Source organism: Microcebus murinus, chromosome 20 (genome assembly GCF_040939455.1).
Source record: "Microcebus murinus isolate Inina chromosome 20, M.murinus_Inina_mat1.0, whole genome shotgun sequence".
Lineage (NCBI taxonomy): Eukaryota > Metazoa > Chordata > Mammalia > Primates > Cheirogaleidae > Microcebus > Microcebus murinus.
The window spans coordinates 25,158,070-25,180,450 of NC_134123.1; the positions used below are offsets into that span (position 1 = coordinate 25,158,070).

Below are 22,381 nucleotides of genomic sequence, written 5' to 3' on the forward strand. Positions count from 1 at the left end.
GCTCTGAAAACAGGCCCCAGGATCTACACCCCACTGTGTTGGAGAGGGCACAGCTGTGGGCTCGGGGGAAATGCCCCCTCTCAGGCTGGTGTGTGGGGAAGGAGCACCCACAGGGCCAGCTCTGGCTGGGGCAAATGAGGGGCAGAACCTCAACGCCAGTCTGGCCTCCCTGGCCCTACTGCCAAGGCCGACAACAGGGACGCAGCCCCAGGTGCCAGCACAGGCTCCCCCCCCCCCCCCCCCCCGCAGCACTCGCTTATTTCACAATCCTGAAAAATGGGCTTCACCATTAGCCCCATTTTATGGATGAAGAGACTGAGGCCCAGTTTACCGGCCCTTGGCCCATTCCACACACTCCAGGCACAGAAGGGACAGAGCTGGTGGCCAGGGAAGGGATGGTGGGGCTGCTAGACCTCAGCCCACCCTGACTACTCTGCAGCAGGAAGGGAATCTACCGACAGTAGAAAGCCAAAGACCCCTGACATGCTCAGGCTCAGAATCCAAAAGGACAGGCAGCTGGGACAGAAGCACCCCATGACAACTGAGCTCAGCACTAGGGCTCAGCGCCACCCACCCATGAAGCTCAGCTCTCCTGGTGAGGAGGGGTCTGCTAAATATTTGTTAATTGGGTGGGACCTCAGAGGTAGCCCAGGTGGGAAGGGCAGGCCAGCGTGGGGAAATCTGAGGCTGCCCCAGTCTCGGTAATGGGGGTGGTTAAGTCACACACGCAGGCACGCACAGCAGGACTGGCAGAAAGGAGAGGGGCCTAGGTGACTATGAGCTGGGAGGAGATGCTGCTAGTCTATGCAGACAGCAGCAGGTGTACAGCCCAGGCGCCAACACAGTGCTCCTCCGACAGCTGTCAGTCATCTCAGGAGTGGCCTGGCACCTCCAGCCAGGCTGAAGATGAGCTCATAGGCTGTGCAGGGAACAGGGAGGGCCCTGCACCTGGGGTCACCAAAGTGTCTCCTGGGGGTGGGCTGCTTAGACTGGACCCTACGTGGGGAGAACAGGTGGGGACACAATTCTTGCATTCTGGGTTTTCTGAGGTCTTAGTCTTCAGCACAGACCCACTGCACTAAAGAACTCTTCTCGCCTGACGCTTAACGATGTCCATCAAGGCATTAGTGACAGCAAATGGGGTGGGGGAGGTGTAGCATAAACGTCAACTCTAGGGGACTGGTCAGACAACCACAGCGCCTCAATGGAACACTGCGCAACTACTCAGACTGCCACCTCCAAGAACCAAAATAATGCAGGAAAACGCTTATGACAAAGTGACATGAAAATAGCAGGTTAAAATCGCCTGCAGGACTTGACGGCCTGCCGCCCCTTCCCCTCCTGAAGCCTCAGCTTCCCAGCAGCAGAGGCAAGAGGGGCTGGATGGGTCAGCTGACGGCCGGCTCTGGGAGCAGCGGCAGGAGAGGATTTCCTGAGGCCGGAGGTGAGCACTGCCAACCCCAGGGACAGGAAGAAACCATGCTCTGGAGGGCCACGGGGAGTTGACGCCTTCCGCCTGGGCTGGCCACTTCTGCTGGCAAGCTCAAAACCCAGGCGAGGGTATAGGGACCCTTACGGATGGCACAGAGGTGAGCCCAGCTGGACACAGACTGGACACCCCCCACACCTGAGATGAGTCAGTCTCACTGCTGCCCCAGGGACCAGGATGGAACTACAGCTACCCAGAGGCTCAGAGAGGGGCGGCGCTTCACTCGGGTCACATGTCCAGAGAGTGGCAGAGCTCACAACCCCGTACCCAGCAACTGGGTGTGTGCCCACTAGAAAGCACCCCAGGTGACCCCAGACAGGGCAGAGTGTGCACTGTTAGGGTGGGTGTTGGAGCTCTTGGGTGGAGTGACCAGTGGGGCAGTCCACTGTCATTACAGCAGTGATTCTGACTGTGGGAAGGTGGGCAGGCCCTAAGCCTGGAGCCAATCCCTCCTCAGGAGGCCGTCCCCTTCAGCATGACCCCAGGCCAGTCCCTAGAGATGGGGGAGGACAGGGGGGGCCCTAAGGTGTGCAGGGTTGGGTGGAGCCACCAGGTTGGGGGTAGGGGGACATAGCCCAGGGTGAGGGGTGCCTCCTGCACCGCAGATCCAGGCCGGGATCCTAGCAAACCCAGGCCCTCCCATGGGCTCTCCTGAGGCACTGTCCAGCCACAAACCTGGAAGAGAAAGCACAACTCTCCCAATTATCTTATCTCCTGCTTTTCTAATTTGAAAATTAAAGAGGAGCAGAGGCGCCTGCAGGGGGTGCCTACCTCAGAGAGGGGCTCTGCCCAAAGAAGCTGAGGCTGGAGGGGGCCAGCAAGGCTGGGCCCTATAGCACTGCTCAAAGGCTCTCTGCCCCAGCCCAGGATGATGGCCGTGGTGGCCTGAGTCCCCCTTTCTCTTCTGCACCCTCTTCTCCCACCTCCTATCTCCCTCTGAGACCACCCTCTCCCCTCCCATCAGGGGCCTCCTTGGGTGCTGGCTGGCAGGTGCAGACTTGGACCAACAGCTGTCTGTGTGTGTGTGTGTGTGTGTGTGAGAGAGAGAGAGAGAGAGAGAGAGAGAGAGAGAGAGAGAGAGAGAGAGAGAGAGAGAGAGAGAGAGAGAGAGAGAGATGAGGCTGGGCCTTGCACACTTTGTCCTCCCTGCAGACCTGGGACCCCACTCCCGCATCCTGGCCCCGTGGCAGAGGCAACCTGTCTACACGGCCTGAGTGAGCAAGGGTCCTGGGGGAGGGTGGGTGGTGAAGCAAGGGGCTCAGTCTGCAAAGAGGAAATGGGGATAAGGGGCAAGTGTCAGTCCCCAGAGAGCGAGCTCAGCTGCTGGTGGCTGCCCAGGCCTCTGATAGGCTGGGTGGGTAAGGACAAGGGTGTGGTCAAGAGGCTGCCCCGGCCGGCCATCTGCTCTCGCTCTCCCTGGCAACCAGCCCCAGCACATCAGGCAGAGATGATGACTTCACAAGCCATCTGCTGCCCACCCCTGGCCGCTTCCACCAAACACAGGTGCCCACACCCACAGATACCCACGGAGGGGCAGAGCAGTGTGGCCAGGCCACTCTGCTGGGGTTGGCAGGCCAGGGGCAGCAGGGCCACAGGAGGGGACCCTGGGGCTCTGGGGTGGGAGTGCAGGAAGGAGTGATTCCGGAGAAGGCAGAGCTACAGCAGCCACTGGAAAGTAATGTGTTTTCTTCCTCCTGGACAGTACCCTGGCGGGCGGGCGGGCGTCCCAACCTGGGCCTGCTCCAGCCTACAGAGAAAGGCTCCTTTGCTCCAGGCCCACGTCCTCGCCCAGGGTGAGCCTACAAGGACAGGAGCAGGCAACATCAATGATTCTGCACAACACTGATGGCTTCCCTGAGAGGTGCCAGTCATTGCAACCTCTCAACTTCTCGGTGTCTCAGAGGTGAGGCTCATCTGTCACACCTACACCCTGCCAGCAGCCCTGCCCATGCCCAGGGCCATAAGACTACGGCACAGGCCAGCTGTCGCCCACAGGGCACCCTGACACCCCACCTTCAGCAGCACACCCCCCCCCCGCACCATCATGCACGCTCCCCTGGCCTGCCCCACGTGCACAAGGACACCCCTATAGGCCTATCCCGCAAGGAAACCCTCCTCTCCTCACCCCTGCACAGATACTCCCTCCCCAGGTGCCCTGAGCTTCCCCCACCTTCCCCAAAACCTTGTCTGAGACTCTGGGGCAAAATCTTTCCTGGGAGTTTTGCTGCTCCAGATCCACCAGCCAACACTGGGGGGTCGGTAGGGGGCAGGGTCTCCCCTCAGGCCCCCCATGGAGGGTGTGGGGAGCAGGGTCTGTCCCTGAACATTACGATGTGATGCTTATTCACTCACACACGCTGCCCCGCACCTGTGTGCTAGGCTCTGCAGGGCGCTGCTGCCGAAAAGGACAGTCCATGTCCTCAGAGAACTTACGCTCTGAGGCGGGGGTAAACACACACCCATCCGTGCAGGTAGGAAGCTGCAGGAGGGCAAAGCAGAGTGATGGGGCCAGGGGCACGTGTGGGGGTGCCCCTCCAAGGAGGTGACATTTGAGCAGATGTGTGAATCTTTTGCTAAGGCTCATTATGCAGGAAAAAATAACAGTAAAGATTTGTAAAAATAGCGCAGGCGAGCCAGCTCCTTCCTTCAGAGTAAGAGCCAGGGCAGCTGCAGGGAAGGTGGCACAGAAACATTTGGGGGGGGGGAGGCGGCCACAGGGCACTCTCAAACAACCCTGGCCCAGTCCTAGCTTCTTGAGAGGTGGGGTGTCCACTGGGCCTGGGGCTCCTAGAGTGGAAGCAGGAACAGCCAGGAGTATCTGCTGGTGGGATGTCTTGGCGCATGTTCAGAGAAGAAGAGGAGGGGCCCAGGAATCTGTCCGAGCTAGGGAGAAAGGATGACATGGACACTCCACTGCCTCCCCTTCTGCCTCCTGGTCTCCTTAGGGCTTGCAGCCAGGACCTCGGAGTGACAGGGGCCCTGGCAGAAACACAGATGACTCAAAAGCCTAAGACACTTACCCTCCCAGGTCACCTGGGAAGACAGAGTTCAGACTCTGACACCTGGCGATGGCTGTGCATGGGGAGGAGTATGGCTATCCCACCTTCTGGGCAAGCACAGAACGTTGGCAGAGCTAGGACGTGGGGCACAGACCTGTGGCCATGCCTCCAGGCACACAGGATTGGGTATCAGGCTTTATAAAACACAGGAACAGGGTGTTAGGCCAATGATAATGCCAGTGTTCCAGTACCCCAAAATACACAGCACGCTCAAGCTAGAGTCAGAGATCCCTCAGCAAGGGCATAGACAAATGCAATGAGGAATATTCGTAAATGGAACACTCCTCGGCAACAACAAGAGAGAACAAACCACTGATACACACCGCAAAGCTGCAAATGTCAAAACCGCTATGGTGAATGAAAGAAGCAAGGTCCAAGAGTACTTACTGTATGTTTCCCCTTACACCAAGTTCAAGAACAGGCAACTCAGAGCCGGGGTGACAGAAACGGGAGTGGTGGGTGAGGGCACTGGACTGTAAAGCAGCTTTAACTTTCTCGGGCGGCGGAGACATTCGCTATCTTGGTTTGACTGACAGTTACATGGTCTGTATTAGTCAAAACTCATCCAACTATACATTTAACATCTGCACCTTTTTTGACATGTAAAATCTATTTCAATAAAAGAGTCTCAATTGATAAAAAAAATAAATAAAAGAAAGCACAGAAGAAAAAATACATGGCATTACGAATACCAAAACCAAGTAGTGCAAGCCTAAACCCACCATGTTATCCTTTATGCCCTGGTTGTGAGGGAGCTTAAGGTAAATCTGTATGCCTACCTACCTACACTTTCTGAAATAATTTTTCCTCCTTTCTCATACATTCCATAATTCTGGATTTTTTGATCATTCCAGATTATTTGTGTCTTCCACTATAATCTGCTTCAAATCCTCGGAACTTGGCAGGGCTCAAATAATAAATTAAAATTACTGCAAAGCCTTCTCAGCTTCTAATCCCCCTTAGAGAAGAGATTAACTTTAGAGCCGAAACTTGTGACGATCTCTCTCGCCAGAGTGGGCATCCTTCCTCACCTCCACTGAGGTCTCCACGTGTCCTCAGCTCTTTTTCTTCTTCCCAAAGAGAGGAAGACAAGTGCCCCAACAGTGACTCAGAGAAAAAGCCACAGCAACTGTGGGGTTTGACCAGGATGCAACAAAAGTCACCAGCTGCAATGAAACCAAGGCCAAGGCCAAGGCTGAGGAGTCAAGTGAGCACAGGGCAGAAAGGGGACCACAGCTGACCACAAGGCACAGCCGCAGGCCCGGTGGGAAGAGGGGAGGTCTGCAGGAGCCACGTGCATCCTGCACTCACCTCACAGGCCTTGAGGCCCACCCGCCTCCCTCGTAGGCTTGAGCCCCCCTCCCTAAGGGGCCGTGATCCTCAGGGTGGGCAATGGGGGCTATCCTGCCCTCTGAGGTCCTGTCTGCCCTTGCTGGAGCAGGCCGCTGCAGACCACGCCTGAGGAGAGGCCTGCGCCCCTGCGTGGCTCCCATTGCTGCAACTATGCTCACGTGATGGGCCCGCTAGTGGCCCCAGCAGAGGTCACTCTCTCAGTAAGGTGAGGACAAGGCGCAGGGGTCCCACAGGCCACACCAGTGCAGGGGAGAGGCCAGGGTCATCCTACCACTAAGGCTTTGGCGGGAACCATACAGACCATAAAGAAAGGGCTGGAGGCAGACTGTGGGGGCCCCAGAGAACCCAGGGGGCCCATCCGCTGGCTGTGCATGAGCCAGGAGTGGGGCTTGGGGCACGGCACCGGCCAACCACGGCAGGATAAAGACAATAATCTCCACAGCAGTAGCTGTGTGACTTGCTATCCCCTACTGACAGCTTCACGCTTCCCTCAGCAATCACTCACAAAACCCCAGCTCAGGGCTGTTAACGTCCCCATGATACTGATGAGGAAAGTGAGGCTCAGGGAGGTTCAGCAACTCACTCAGGCACAGAGCTGACACCAAAACACCCTTCCCACCCCAAAGCAGCCTCTCTGGGAACCCCTCTCAACCCCCCGAAAGGTTCTCAGGAGAGTGGGAAGACACCCGGCTCCGAACGGGGACCTGGCCCCTACCACAGGGGCCACGCCCTCAGCTGCAGCAAACAAGGGAGAGAGAGGGGAGCAGGGCAGCCACCGGTCCCACCCTGAGTGAAGCCTGACAGCAACCAGAGCACCCACCACTACCAGCCATCACCCACGGGGCAGGAGGGCTTCCGGGTGCAGAGGGCTGGCGGGAGCAGGATCACTCCTACAGAGGGAGGGACGGCATGGCCAGTGCCCTGCTGCAGGCGAGGGCGTGGCAGAGGCTATGGAGACTGAGCTGAGGACTTTGGACTTCGACGTGGCCACTTCCCACTGTCCCCTCTGGAGCCTGTTCTACCAGGCGCCAGCTGTCTACTGCCCAGGCCAGCTGTGAACCCAAAGGCAGACCCTCGAGGCTCCTTGGCCAGCTCTCCACTCATGGCACTGGCTAGCACAGAGCCAGATATGGAGGGGGCCCAGGATGGCTGGCAGAGGTTCGACCAGATGCCAAGCCTGGTCCACTGATCTCCAGTGAGCCCGGCGGGGGCTGGATGGGCTAGACCGAGCCGGCTGCCCAGCCCTGGGCAAGCTGCCTGGCCTCTCTGAGCCTGAGCTGCCTGGTCTGCCAGGGGTGCCGAAGGGGTTGCACAAGCTCACACGTGGAAAGCTACAAGCAGAGGGTCGGTCTCTCAGCAGCCTTAGCCTCTGGGGATGGCTCAGCAGGCTGCAGCCCCCACAATTAGAGGCCATGCAGGATGATGGTCATTTCATGGCTTTGGATTCTGTCAGTCTTGGTTCCCACCCTGCCTCTGCCTCGCCCTGGCCATGCATCTCTGGCAAGACACGGGCCCTCCCTGCACCTGTGAAGCCGAGCCCAGTGCCTGGCACGCAGGGCAGCACTTGTGCTCCCTGAATGGACCCTCCCCCAATGAAGGGGCACAGGAAGGGCTGAAATGGCCACACCCATTTCACAGACAGCAGAAGGACTTCTCTGCAAGCCGGAAGCTGCCCTCTCGCCAGGCAGTGCCAGGGGCAGTAGCATCTTGCCATTCCTAAACATGGACCCATGCCAACGCCAGCTAGGGGTCTGAGGTGGGTGACACGGCCGTTTTCCTTTCACATGTGTCCCGCCAGGCGAGGGAAGAGACAGGCAGGGCACTGGCCAGCCGTGCCCAAGAGGAAGGCAGATGTCAGGGAGCAAGCAGGTGAGTGTCCAGGGACTGCCTGAGCACAGGAAACAGCACTGAGCAGAGGGAGCTGGGGACACCCTGCTGCCTTTCCCTCTCTGGACCCCAGACCCCATGTGAGTCAAATGACAGGGTGACACCAGCCAACCCCTGCTCAGATACTCAAGAAGTCATTCCCTACTCAACCTGGCCCACACAACCTCTTCTATCTGTTCTGAAGCATCTTGTAATTTCTGTAGGCCAAAGTGCCTGCGTCAGCCCCATCCAGGAAAAGACTGCCCAAATGAATGGGTGTGCTTAAAACCCAAATGTGTCCCTGAGCACCATGTGGGCAATCACCACTCTGGGTTCCAGGAGCAGGGCTTGAGCAGGCGGCTCAGTCTGGAAGCCTCTGCTGGGCCTCCTCAGCACATGAAAGCAATTTTCTGAACATTTCACTGCCGCTCCAAAAATGAACTTCTCCTCCTGGCCCCAGCTCCTCACAGACTGCCCAAGGTCCTAGGAGAGAGCCAGAGTAATGTGACAGCCCAGCCACACAAAGGGCAGATGGTGAGACCCCCACCTACCCCTACAGAATTCCTGTGGGCTGTGGCTACAAGTGAAAGGGTGGGAAGTGACTTGGATCCTGCAGCGGTGTGGATGGACCAGACCTTGGTGGCAGGTCCCCACAATGATGCTGGTCTGTCCAAGTCCCACCTGGCCTGCCACCCCTCTTGTCACACATAAGGCACAGAGCCAGGAAGGCTGCCCAAAGTCCCATAAGGCAAGGGGTCTGCATGCCATCCCAGACCACCAAACCAAATCAAACAGAACTTCTCCGTTAGAGACCTGTCCAGGCTCTGATGTGGCCAGAGTGACATTCCCTGCTTACTACTGCCCTGGAGACCCCGGCCTCCCAGCAGGCTCAGGTGGTCCACCTTGCTTCTCTGAGGAGTACCCACAGGAGCAGGACTGGTCCGTCCCCTGATGACCCTGAGCCAGAGAAAGCAGAGCTCTGCAGGAAAGCAGAGGAGGAGAGAAGTGCTGGCAGGCAGTTTCTGTCTCCTTTCTTTCTAAAGATGAGGCAATTACGCTCTGAACCAGAACAGACGGGGGGGGGGGGGGGGGGCGTGCACATTAGCATGGTCTGGAAGCCCTAATTTTTTCATCTGTAACTCTGCATTACCGCTTCTGGAGACAGGCAGGAGCTGGGATCTTTAATTCCATAATAACAATGCTTTGCACTCACCCAGCATCTCCCCTCCAGCAATCTGCACACACTCTGTGGTAGTTAACCAAGAGGCCACTTGCCCTGCCAGGAAACCCCAACTGTCTGCTTCACAGAAAGGAAGAGGTCGCCCAGGTGAGGAGCAGTTCCAGTGGACAGGCACTCTGGCCCACTGCCCCTTTGTGATAAGCCCCTAACTCAGCAGAGAAACAAAGGCTGGAGCCACAGCTCTCCGGCGTGCAGAAGGTCCCTTTCCTAGCAGGATGATGGGTGTCCACCTCCCACCTCGGTCAGTCTATCTGTAAAATGGGCCTGTCCCTGAGGCCTGGTCACCGAGGACAGCCAGGATCACTTACCTCCCTCAGGAGGTGAGATCCAGGTGCCCAGAGACACCAGCGCCCAAATGTGGAGTCCTGGCCCTGGGTCTGCCCAAGCCTGCCAGCCCCACCAGGAAGAGGGGGTGTCAAGCAGAAGAGAAGCCCCTACAGCCGGGCGGAGGGGGGGGGCTGCCAGTCAGGGCCCCGGGGGTTCAGCGGAGGGAGGAAAACTTCCCAGGAAAGTGAGTAGCCCAGCCATTAGGGGTGGGCACCATTCCCAGCAAGCCAAGCTGCCCTGGGAAAGGGGTGTCTGCGGGCACAGGCACAGACCCCGCCCCAAGCCTGGCCACACGGGTGAGGTCCCTGGAGCACAGCAGGGCAGCTATCCGAGGGGGTTTCCTGAGAGCCAGCAGAGACTTCCCCACCCCGCACCCCGCCCAGCAGTCCTGGAGGGCTGTCCCCCCACACCCCCGGGAGTGGCAGAGACCCTCCCCACTAGGCCCAGCCCTCCTGGCGTGGGGTCCTGGGGCACGGCACGGACTCCAGCCTGGCCCAGCTGTCCCCAGGGGGTCCTGGGGGGCCAACAAAGACCCCTGCCGACCCAGCCATCTTGGGGGGCTCCCCGCGAGGACAGCACAGACCCCTTCTCCTGGACGAGGATGGAAAGGCAGGGGCAGAGGCCGGCTTGGGGGAGGCTCCTCCACCCTCCCCTCCCAGGCTCGAGAAGGCCGGGCGGAGCAAGCCCAGCCGGGCGAGCCCGGGTCGGGGAGCCCCCGCGGCATCAGGCCTGCAGCGGGCGGCGCGAGGTCGCAGGCCCGCCAGGGGCACCAGCCCGGGGTCCCGGCGACGGTCGGCACTCACCGGCACGGACATCTTGGCCGCTGCTCCCGGGGCCCGGCGGGCAGCGGCGCGGCAGGCTGGGGGCTCGGGTCCGCCCGCGCCGCTCACAGCCCCCGGCGCGGGGTCCCGGCGCTGTCGCGGCGGCCCGCGGGCTCCTGCGCGCTCCCGGCGGCCGGACTGTCCGGCCGCTCCAGCCGCGCCGCGCATGCGCCGCCCGCGCCGCCCCTCCCCCTCCCGTCTCCGTCGCCGGGGGCCGCGTTAAAGGCGAGGACCCCGGACCTCGGCGCTTTTCTGTCGGCCCAACGCGGGGAGGAGGCTGCGTGTCCACACCTTGCCCATCCTTCAAGGGCCACCGCCAGTCAGTCGCACTACGTCCTGCTCGCCCACCCGGCTGCCCCACCCCCACTCTGCACATCCCCGGCGCTGGGCGCCTGCCCCGTGGCCCTGGCCCGGCCCCCGGCCCCGTGTCCCGGCTCGGACGGGGGAGGGGCTCGATCCGGCCGAAGGCCACCGCCGACTGGCGGAGCAGGGTTCCTAGAACCGCTCTGCCGGCCCCCAGCCCAGGGGGAGCCCAGAGACCCCCGGCACCCACGCGGCGCTGCCAGGGCGCCTCTGCCGCCAACCCCGGGGAAGAGGAGCTCCCGACAGACTGGCTCATCCTCGGGTCTCCCGATAGTGGGATTTGGATCCCTCCTCCCTCCCGTCTCCCGGTGACCCCACAAACGGGCCCACCCACAGCCAGGCGGGCTGGGCCACAGACCACCTCTTCAGGTGCTGGCAGACATGCCTTTGCGGACCTGAGCCTTCCTTTCCCCAGATTAAACACCCTCAATTTTTTCAGCTGTTCACATGTGATTGGTGCCCAAACATGGTACCTGCAACCACTGGGCACATACATGTTAGTCCTCATCCCCCGACCCTCTGCCAGGTGGGCCTGGCTGCTGCTTCCAGGTTACATTTAATAGGCTGAGGCTCTGAGATCCCTCAGCCACCAAAAGGAAGAACCAGAGGTGTGACCACTCTGCTCTGCTGCCGAGGGAGGGCTGGGCGGAGCCCAGGGCAGTGACCCTGGGGAGGAAAGACACAGCTGTTTCCATGAGGCTGGTTGGCAGCAGCCCCGGCTCATAGGGAAACCTGGGGAGCTCCAGCCGCCTGGGAAATCTGTGTGTGAGTGTGTGTCTGTGCATGTGCCTGGGGACAGGCTTTTCTGCCTGCCAGGTGTGCTGTGCCAGCAGGCCCATGGTGATAGGGTGGAGGAAGGAGACACAGGCAGCAGGCTGGCTTCCCCAGAGACCCACATCTGGCCCCAGCTCCCCAGACCTCAAAACCCTCTGTCAGCAGGTCATTTATTGGAGTTTGGAAGGCTTTTGGCCTTTCTCTCAGGGGTGTCCCGAGGAGAGGAGGGTCCTAACTAGCCATTGGCAATGAGGGGAGTGTGAGATGTGCAAGAAAGGGGGCAATGGTGGTCCAGGATAAGCCCCAGTTCCCTGTCCTGGCACTGATGAGGGCCCCCCCACCCCACCCCCACTCCACCGCTCCCCCCCACTCCAAGGGAGCAGGGTTGCTCCCTTCACCCCACCGAGTGGGGCTCCCAGTTGTGTACTTCAGTGTCCCCAGCCCGCTGCTCAGCAAGGCGTTGGAGGGGGCAGGCAGGGCCACAGCCAGCAGGGGAGTCTGGCCCGACAGCTGCCGTCTCCTCAAAGGGCGCTCTGTGCGGATCTGGCACGCAGCCCTGCCCGTGCCCACCCTCCAGCGTCCAGCTGGCACTGGGGCTCCTGCACCGGGAGCAGCAGCTCAGCCTGGCACCCTCGCTCCAGGCCACACACCCCGCTGTCTCTCAGGCCCAGCAGCCACCCCACACCCTCAGTCCTCTCCCCTCCTCCCCTCCTGGGCCAGGCTCCACCTCTCCCTGTCTCTCCTACTCTGTTGGTTCTTAGGGCCAATGGCTTCTGTCTCCTCTCCCATCTCCCCCATCTCTCAGTCCCTGGGCCAGAACGCGGTGGGCGGTAGAGGGAAAGACCCCTTCCACACCTGTGGGTGCAGGGAAGTGGGAACCAGGGGAGGGGTGCCGCTGGGGTCCTCGCAGCCCTTACTCAGGAAGGCGTCACTAGCTCATCCCGTAGCACAGGGAGAGGGCCCCCAGCTAGCACCTTCCCTTACTCCAAGGCCAGGATCCTTGGGGTGTGGGGTTGGAGGCGGCCAGAGGGCACTGAACACCCTTTCCACTGTACCAGGTGTCTGTACAAGCAGCTCCTCCCGCACCCACCCTGGCCAGCAAATGATCCCACGATGACTCAGTCAGTCCTGCAGGGAACAGCCTCTGGGCTGCTCACGCCTGGCTGTCAGACCAGAAGCAACAGCTGGGCTGCCTAAGCAGGCACCAGCACCCTGAGAAGGTCCTTGAGGGCTGACCAGGGCCCTCACACCCAGGGGCGCTGGCTCAGGCCCCAGGGAGGCAGGGGTCATTGTTGTTCCTGGCACTTCGAGGGAAAGGAATTTGGACATGGCCACAGGGTAAACCTGTGCAGAGACCAGCTGCAACCCAGTGCTCTCAACACCCAAGCTGGCCTCTGTCCCCTGGGCCTTGCCATGCCTAGAGGGGCTGAGGGCTGGGGGGTGGCTCCTTCTCTCTCTGCCCACCTTGGGAACTGGGGGCTTCTCTGGCAAAGGAGCCCCTAGCCCAGGAGTGTACAGCGAATGTTTGGAGGCACTTTCCAGGCTCTGTATAACAATTTTACGTTAGCATGGTACATTTGTCACCATTAATGAACCACTATGGACACATCCTTATTAACTAACATCCACATTTCATTCAGATCTCCTCAATTTTTCCCTAACATCCTCTTTCTGTTCTGGGATCCCATCCAAGGTCTCACACTGCATTTAGTTGTCCTCTCTCATTTGGTTCCTCTGAGCTGTGCCAGTTTCTCAGACTTTCCTTGTTTTTGATGACCTTGACAGTTTTGAGGTGTCAGGGTGGTGTCAGGTGACACCTGAGGTGTCGGGTGGCCAGTGACTTTATAGAATGACCCTCCATTGGGATTGGTCTGAGCTTTTCTCATGATTGGACTGGGCTTGTTGGTTTGGGGGAGGACAGTGGCAGAGGTACACTGCCATTTTCATGACATAAGATCAAGGGTACATGCTATGAACATGACATCACTGTTGATGTTGACCTTGAGCACCTGGCTGAGGCATGCCAGTTGCTCTTTCCCCTTTGTTTTCCCCATGGTTCTCCTTGGCAGGAAGTCACTGTGCTGAGCCCACACTCACGGGGTGGGGAATTTTGTTCCACCTTGTTGAGGGCGTGGTAGCTACATAAATTACTTGGAATTTCTTCTGCACTGATTTGCCTTTCACTATCGACTCATGGGTGTTTGTTTTACACTTTGGTTTATAATCCAATACTACTTTATGTATTTTGTGGCTCAAGCTGTTCCTGCTTTAGCCATGGGGAACTCTTTCAATAGGTGAATCTGATTTTTCAAGAGACTCTAGAAATCCAGACTGGATTTCTGGAGTCTTGAAATGTCAAGATCCAGATGAAAATCTCTGGATCTTGAAATGTTTACCAAATAGGCCAAAGCAAATGCTTCTACTGACTCCCGGTGAATCTGGGCTCTGAAGTTCGATGCCTGGTTTTAAACCCGGCTGTGCTGCTTGTGGCTGAATGCCCTTGTGTATGTGAATTAACCTGCTTGGAGCTGTTTCCTCATCTGTAAAATGTGAGACTATTCCATGGCTGGTTGAGAAGTTTTGGTTAAATAACACAGGTAAAGTCTGGGGGCGCTGGACCTGGCACAGATTCCTTGCTGATTAAATGGCAGTGAGCATCGTTGCCACACACATGAGCCAGGCATGGTGATGCATCTTGCTCCCTATGGAGGGCAAGAACTGCGTTTGATCCTGGGAGACCTGGAGGATACCTTCAGGAATGGGGGTGGCTGAAGGCACCCAGTGAGCTGTAGAGTGGGTGGGAACAGGAACTGCCCACCCTAAGCCTGGTTTTCAAGATGAAGATATCTACTATGCTGTAGTAACACCACATCGCCTGGTGCTAGATGCCCTGTCTTACTCTCTCTAAAGTGTGCATGACTGTCTCTCCCCGGGAAGGTAAGTCAGACTGGCACAAAAAGAAAGGCTCAGTTTTGTGAAGTGGATGGGGATCCCATCGGTCAGCCAGGCTGGACCCCAGGCCCTGGTACCTCCTCACACTTCCTCCATGACCTTAAACATGTTCAGTTTCCAACATCTTTGAGGGTAATTTCACAGTCTGCTCAAGAGTGGGGCTGGGACAGGCTACCCCTATCTGTCTCCTATGCTTAGAACCTTGGGTGCACTCTGCCTGGAGGAGGTATCTGGTGGTGGTGGTGGGGGGGGAGATGTCCAAGACATCAGGCTGCTGGGGGCAGAGGGAGATCATTGTCCCTTAGACAGTGGGACTTTCAAGACCTGGGGAAAGGGATGTATCAGTTTCCTGTTGCTGCTGTAACAAATCATCACAAACTTAGAGCCAATTCAGTGGCATTAAGTACATTCACAATGTTGTGCAACAATCACTGTCCATTTTCAGAACATTTTCATTATCCTAAACAAAAATTCTGTATTAACGGCTGGGCGTGTTGGCAAACACCTGTAGTCCCAGCAATTTGGGAGGCTGAGGTGGGACGACTGCTTGAGCTCAGGTTTCGAACTCCTGACCTTGAGCAATCCGCCTGCCTCGGCCTCCCGGAGAGCTGGGATTACAGGCGTGAGCCACCACGAGCGGCTGAGCTCAGGAATTCAAGACCAGCCCGGGGAACCGAGTGAGACTCCATCTCAAAAAATACACAAAAAACAAAAAGACCCCCAAAGCTCTATATTCATTAAACAATAACTGCCCACTCCCTGCCCCACCCCCAACCCATGGCAACCCCTTTCTGCTTTTGTCTCTATGAACTTGCTTATTCTATGTACTTTGTATAAATGAAATCAGACATCGTCTATCTTTTTGTCCGGCTTATTTCACTTAGCATCATGTTTTCAAGTGTAACTCTTTTAAGAACCATTTTTGAGGGGAAAATGCAGTTTCCAAGTTCTAGGAGCTGCAGACCTCCCTGGAAAGGTTCCCACGGACCCCTTGGGGTCTGGGACAAGGGTCTTTCCCAGGGGCAGACACTGAGGGAGGCTGGGGTGGGGCTGGGGGGCGCAACCAAGCTGTGAGCAGCAATGTGCAGCCCCAGCAGCCCCCAACCAGGCAAGAGGATGAAGGGCAGTGTTGGGGGGCCCCCATCATCCAACCTCTGAGCTGTGCAGACCCCCAGGCCCCTACCTTGCCTCCCACAGCACCAGTTGCTGGCCTCCTGGTCATCTAGGATGTTTGCAAACACCCAGAGACCAGAGCCCCTTCCAGGAACAGGCTCCTGTTCTCAGTGACTGTGACAAGTGGAATTTCACTCTCCACTGGAAACAATCCCCAGGGCATTGTGTTTCTGAACGCAGAGATGGAGCTGCCTGCTGAATAGTATACATTCTCTAAATTATTAAAGAGCCGAAAGAGCGGCTGCCACACCAGGGTCACCAGAGCGCGTCCCCAGAGCAGCAGTTTCATGTTCTCAGCGAGGCCTGAACGCCAGGCACCCGGTCAGCTGCTCTGTGATGTTGTCAGAGGCCCAGGGCCTGCCCCAGGCGGGAGTGGGGCGCTGGGAAAATCTCGCTGCTCCCTGGGAGAGAGGCTGAGCCTGTGAAAACGGGAACTCGCTGTAGGGAGTGAGGTCTGCGCTTTGGTGAGAAGCCAGGCTCCCTGTCACCTCTGACTTCCAGTCGCAGGGCGGGGCGGGGGCTGGCCTGGCTTCTAGTCCTACCGTGTGAACTTCAGCAAGGCATTTATACTCTCTGGGCTTGTTTTTCCCCCATTAATAAAGCAATGAAGGCAGGGCGCGGTGGCTCACGCCTGTAATCCTAGCACTCTGGGAGGCCGAGGCTGGTGGATTGCTCAAGGTCGGGAGTTTGAAACCAGCCTGAGCAAGAGCGAGACCCCATCTCTAATATAAATAGAAAGAAATTAATTGGCCAACTAATATATATAACTAGCCAGGCATGGTGGCGCATGCCTGTAGTCCCAGTTACTCGGGAGGCTGAGGCAGTAGGATCACTTGAGCCCAGGAGTTTGAGGTTGCTGTGAGCTAGGCTGATGCCATGGCACTCTAGCCCAGGCAACAAAGTGAGACTGTGTCTCAAAAATAAATAAATAAAAAAAAAATAAAAAAAAAATAAAGCAACGAAGTATCTCACAACCGCAGGGAGCACCATCCTTGTTTTACCCCATGTGGGTGGCGCCCTGCAGCTGTGCAGTGCTGTGGCCCCAATTCAGACTCAGCGTCCGCATCCTGTGGCCCTGGAAAGACTCAGGTATAAGGCTGGTGTGGCACCTGGCATGCAGGAAGCACTCAGTAGGAGTCGCTGTTTGAGTCACTCTCTCCAACCTGCACCCACCAGCCGGAGCTTTCTGCTTCTAGAACTCCCCGCGGCAGCAGATGGCCCTGCTCCTCCAGAAGGACGCCCGTGTTTACCCACGGGGCTGAGCGGACGATAGACTAATACAGTTGCTGGAGGCTGCCCTAAATTCTGGTCTCTTGGATAATCTTGGGCAGTTTCTTTACGTAAGGCCCTTGGGCTCAATGTTTGACAGAAGGCTCTAGAAGGAGCTGCACATTTTCCAGGTGACAGATGTGCTGAGTGGGACGGAGTGATGCTCCCATCCTGCCCCATCCGGGGTGACATCCCCATGGACACCAGGCTAAGGCCAGTACACATAGATAGACCCTGACAGAGTAGCTGGAGTGGTGGCCCTTCCCTCCTGGCCTGCCGGGGATTGGCAGAGGCTTCCTGGAGGAAGTGGCCCTGGGATAGGAGCTTGAAGGATGAGAGTCTCTGGGCAGCAAAGCCAGTATGGAGAGTGGCTCCCCTCCCAGAGTCCAGGGGCCAAAGCTCTATCTGTGCCTGGGGAGAAACAACTTGAGGTTTTACAAAGCAGAGCCCAGTGCAGGGGAGGCAACCTTGCCCCTCTCCAGAACCTCAGTTTCCTCTTTTGTGCAATGGGGCAGTTGTGCGGAGACCTGAGCCCTGCCCCAGCTCCAGCTGTCTTCGGATCCACTTTTTTTTTTTTTTTTTAAGAGACAGGGAAGGGGCAGCTGTCAGAGTTAGCAGCCAACCCTCCCACCCGAGGAAGGAGTTCCGGGACTACGTCCTGCGTCCTGCACGGAGGGGAATGAGTCAATGGCTCTGTGAGTTCTTTTTCCCTTACGGAGCCAAATCCCTGTGACACCACAGGCCCTTAGGCGTATCTGAGACATGCTTCTTCCCAAGGTTGCCCAAAGAAAGGCCCTCAGAATAGTAAACAGGTGAGGATGGGATTTCTAAACAGACTTTACTATCACTCACCTTCCCCTCCTGCCCCAGCATCCCTCCAGAACGGACGCTTCAGGGAGGGAAACCTGCCCAAACCCCTCCCTGCTCGGGATGGAGCCTCAGACAGAGAGGAAGGGGCTTCACCTAGGTCCCACAGAATTGGGGCTAGAACCCCAGGGCTTCTGATTTCTAGTTCTTTCTGCTCCAGGGAGAAAGTCCATGGCAGAGCCTCCCTTTTGGGGGAAAGTGCTGTTGGTGAGTGGAGGCCAGCTTTAGGGCCGTTGAATAATCCAGGCCGGCTACAGTGAGGCTGGGGACAGGACGAAGCAACCCCCCACCCCCAAGCCAGCCAGCAGCCTGGAGGGGACAAAAGACCATGACCTAGCTTGGACAGAGGCCAGGGCAGCTTCCTGAGAAGCTCTAGCCGGCCTGAGCTCCCTCTCCTCTGAGGAGGCAGTGAAGGGAAGAGCTGCCACAAGGCCAGTCTCGCTGCTTTGGAATTGTCAGGAGACATTTCCATTCTACAGACAGTGAAAGCAAGCAGACAAAATTACAAAAGAAAGAGTGGTGCCACGATGGATGCATGGGGCCTGAACCCGGACTCTGTGTGTCCCAAGTCCAGACAGACCTGGAGACCCAGGGCACACGACACGCAAAGGAGGGACTCTGTGTGTCCCAAGTCCAGACAGACCTGGAGACCCAGGGCACACGACACGCAAAGGAGGGCAACTAAGATGAGAGAGGCACGCAGTCATGAGGAAGAGGAGCCTGAATCAGAGCAAGTAAAGGCAGAGAGGGCGAGGTCAGAGCACACGTGCCGTGAGGCAGAGAGCAAGGCAAATGTGGACCTGTGCACCAAACCCAGACCCACCAGGGAGCACGGGAAGTGATGTGAACCCCGCCTCTTAATGAACACAACTCACCCCAAAGGCAAGAGGATAAATGGATCTAGAAAGTGTTCAGAGCAACTCCCAGATGAGTGTGCTGCAAAGTTGGGCTTGTGATGAATCAGGGTCACTTGGGCATGTCCCTGCTGTATCCAAATGCCTCCTTCAGAGACAGAGTCCTGGGCTGGTATGGCAGAAGGTTCTGGAACTCAGGAACAATCCAATCCCATCTGTCCTCGGATGGCCATTCTTTTCCTAGTTCAAGGCAAGTCTCTGCTCAGAGACAGGAAGACAGGGCTTCCTCCATGAATCTTTTTTCAGAGGGTTCACACAAGCAGAGTGGAGGACACTGGCCCCGTCCGAGTGGGAGTAACCTTTCTGGCAGATAATCAGGATTCTATTTCAAGGCTTTGAAAATGTGGGCCTCCCCTGACACAACTCCACTTGTAACTGTAATCTAGGAATAATCAGCGATGCAGTTGAAGACCTAAGGGCAAGGCAGTTATCCCAGCGTTATTTATAATGATAAGTGGATGACCCAAATGACTTGTGGAGCTAGATTGGTAAACTATGGTGTGACCACGTCATGGCATGCTATGCAGCCCTTACAAACCACGTTTTCAGAGAACATTTGAGTAAACGGGGAAATGCTCATATTCTAACATTAGGTTAAAAAAAAGAACACAAAACCACATATTCCAGTGCAGACTGATTCTGTGATAATGGAAATGTTCTTACCTATACTGTGCAGTACTGTAGACACGAACCACATGTGACTATTGAGCACGTGAGATCTTAGCTAGCACAATAACTGTTTTTTCTTTTCCCAAAAATCATGGCTTGTTGGAAATAACTGAATTTTTGATTTAATTTTTTTTCTGTTTATTGTACCCATGCAGAACTGTAGAATTTTTAATTTTAATAAATTTAAAATTTTTTTTTTTTTTTTTTTGAGACAGAGTCTTGCTTTGTTGCCTAGACTAGAATGAGTGCTGTGGTGTCAGCCTAGCTCACAGCAACCTCAAACTCCTGGGCTCAAGCAATCCTTCTGCCTCAGCCTCCCAAGTGGCTGGGACTACAGGCATGCGCTACCATGCCCGGCTAATTTTTTCTATATATATTATTTGGCCAATTAATTTCTTTCTATTTATAGTAGAGACAGGGTCTCGCTCTTGCTCAGGCTGGTTTCGAACTCCTGACCTCGAGCAATCTGCCCGCCTCGGCCTCCCAGAGAGCTAGGATTACAGGCGTGAGCCACCGCGCCTGGCCAATAAATTTAAAATTTAAATAGCCACAATGTAGTGAATGACTTTTGTATTGAATCACACAGGTTCACTATAATCCCAGTCATATTAATAAAAGTTATGAAAAACATGAAAAAAGGCCGAAAGTATTCCAAGTGCATAGTCATTTTCTCTGTAAGAGGAGATTTAAATTTTCTTTGTTTAATTTTACTGCTTTCAAATTTTCAAACAATGAACAGATTTCTTGTCTTATCAGAAGAACAGCAGAGGTGTGTCACAGGCAGAGGAGAAAAGAACTGGCAGAGCTTGGGGTTGGCAGGAAGGGCCCAGTGGGCTCCCCTGGCCGAGCTGGCTGGGGCGGGGAGGATCCGCCCTCGCAGGGCTTGTTTTGACAGGAGTGTTGTGCGTCTGGTGGTTGGGTCTCCTCTGAGCTGCAGGACAACCTAGCTGACACACCACAGACTGGGCCTAGCTGGCATGAGTGTGTGCGTGCGTGCATGGGGTTTTACCATCTGTTGCCAACCTGGCAGCAAAGTGTTGCCTCTGCACCTGTGTTTGTTGGGACTGGGGTGGATTTTGTTGTTTGAGTTTCTCACTTGCTTCTCAGGCCTGACTTCAGCTGCTTCTCCAAGTTACTGACAACTTTAGGGAGACTTCGGCTAAATCCTTTGCTGGAGCTCCAAAGACTTCAGGAAGTTCGAGTAGTTCTGCAGGTAGGTGAGTGTCAGCAGAAGTCAGGGAGGGAACGTAGGCTGGCTTGCTCATTACTGGTTTGCTGGTGTGGCAGTTTAGGAATTTGAAGTATTTGAAGTGGCAGGGATAAAGGAAGATGTAATTTTCTTAAGTACATAGCTGGAGGCTTTTTAATTTTTTGCAGGTGGGGAGGTCATACCCACAGGTTCTCAAGCTTCAGAGTGCGTAAGAATCACCAGGTTGCTTGTTAGAAACCTAAGATTCCTAGTGCTAAACCCTAGGGATTATTTAATACATCCCCTCATTTTACAGATGCAGGAATGGGGTCTGGGAGGCAGAGGGCCAATGCCAGGTGCCCAGGCCACAAGCTGGTCAGCAGAGCTGGGATTAGATCTGGGTGTCAGGCTGGGCGTGGTGGCTCACTGCTGTAATCTCAGCACTTTGGAAGGCTGAGGCAGGAGGATTGCTTGAGGCCAGGAGTTTGAGACTAGCCTGGGCAATACAAGGAGACATCATCTCTACCAAAAAAAATACAATCTAGATGTCCAATGTGGGTGTCTTTCACAATATCATGCTGCCTCTCAACTTGTCTATGGCAGTTCTTTGGCCTTAAGGGAAGAGTTAGATGAAAGTGAGGTGTGTGGTTTTTTTCCAACGCTAACCAATTCTCTAACACCAACTGGATGTCCAACAATTTAATTCAATTCTGACACTACCCAGAATTAGCACATCCCCCATAGGTTAAGGGCTTCTGCCCCACTTCAGACACCAGCTGTAAACAGGGTGCCCAGACTACCCACACTTCTGCCCAACTGACTACAAATTTGGGAGTTTCTACAACCTCTTCCCCCTCTCAGGTTTGATAATTTACTAGAATAACTCACGGACTCAGGAAGGTGCTATACTTATATGCTATTGCAGTTTATTATACAGCATACGATGAAAAAGTACACAGGGTGAGGGTCCTGAGCACAGGAGTCTCTGTCCCCATGGACTTGGGGGTAAAAACACCCTCTTGGTATGTGGTTGTGTTCACCAACCTCCCCCAAACCTGTTGTTTAAGGATTTTAATGGAGGTTTCATTCCATTCATTCCAATCATCCGACTGTCATTGATTGGACTCAATCTCTGGCCATCTCCCCTCCCTGAAAGTTCTAACCTTCTAATCACACGGTAGATTGGTTGGTAGGTTTTTAGGTCAACCAGCCCCCATCCTGAAGCTATCTAGGGCTCCCCCTGGATAAGCCAGGATCCTCATTTGCATAAAAGAGACAGTAAATTCTAAGGGTTTTTTTTTTTTTTCAATTCTAAGGGTTTTAAGAGCTCTAAGCCAGAAGCACAAAAGCCAAATATTTACTATTTTATTATACCACATGGAGTATTTGCAGTTTTTTGGAAAACACCACTTACATTGCAAAGACAAAATAGGCCTCTACAATGATGCTTACTCTCATCGTTTCTAGCCTAGTTGTCTGCATCTCACTCAAAGGCAAACATCAGACACTGTTGGTACAGGAGGGGGTGGGGAGAAGCAGTCACCAAAGGATGGGCAGGTTTTCCCTCCTTGTGTCTCAGGTCCCGAACCTCAAACTCAAAGATCCAGTACTGGGGCCAGACAGGCCCCATGTGTCAGTCAGGGTGCCTCTGCCTCAAACTCCAGCAGCCCCAGGTCACAAGGCAAATGCGTAGGAGGACTCAAGAGAGGAGTGCTCCACCCAGCAAGACGTTTTGGCTACACCTCCCATTGAGAGAAGGCACCCACAGCTGGTTCAAGGCCCAGCTGGGGCCCAAAGGCCTTGGAACAAGCTCAGGATATTGAACAGAGTTTGAAGATAGACAGCCCTATGACTTCTGCCAGAAAGTCACACATTGAGTGTTAATTCATTCTGGTATCAAATTTCAAGCTCATTTATCCAGTTCAGGAACCACTCATTTTGCATCCAACAAGTTGAGGCCTGCGCAGCACCTTTCTGACATATGGCCTGTTCACATCCTGTCTCTGTGCAACTGTCAAGCCCATGTCGTGGGGGGTGGAAGGCTGACTCAGCACCA

At 55.7% G+C, this 22,381-nt stretch overlaps 1 protein-coding gene across 1 annotated transcript in view; it reads right to left on the bottom strand.

The window, feature by feature from the left end:
* Positions 1–10,323, bottom strand: part of BCAR1 (BCAR1 scaffold protein, Cas family member) — a 34,394-nt gene extending 24,071 nt beyond the window's left edge. Inside the window, exon 1 of the mRNA XM_012772512.2 lies at positions 10,138–10,323. Within this exon, the coding sequence (XP_012627966.2) occupies positions 10,138–10,323 (186 nt within the window). The remainder of the gene's footprint in view (positions 1–10,137) is intronic.
* Positions 10,324–22,381: the final 12,058 nt, after the last annotated feature.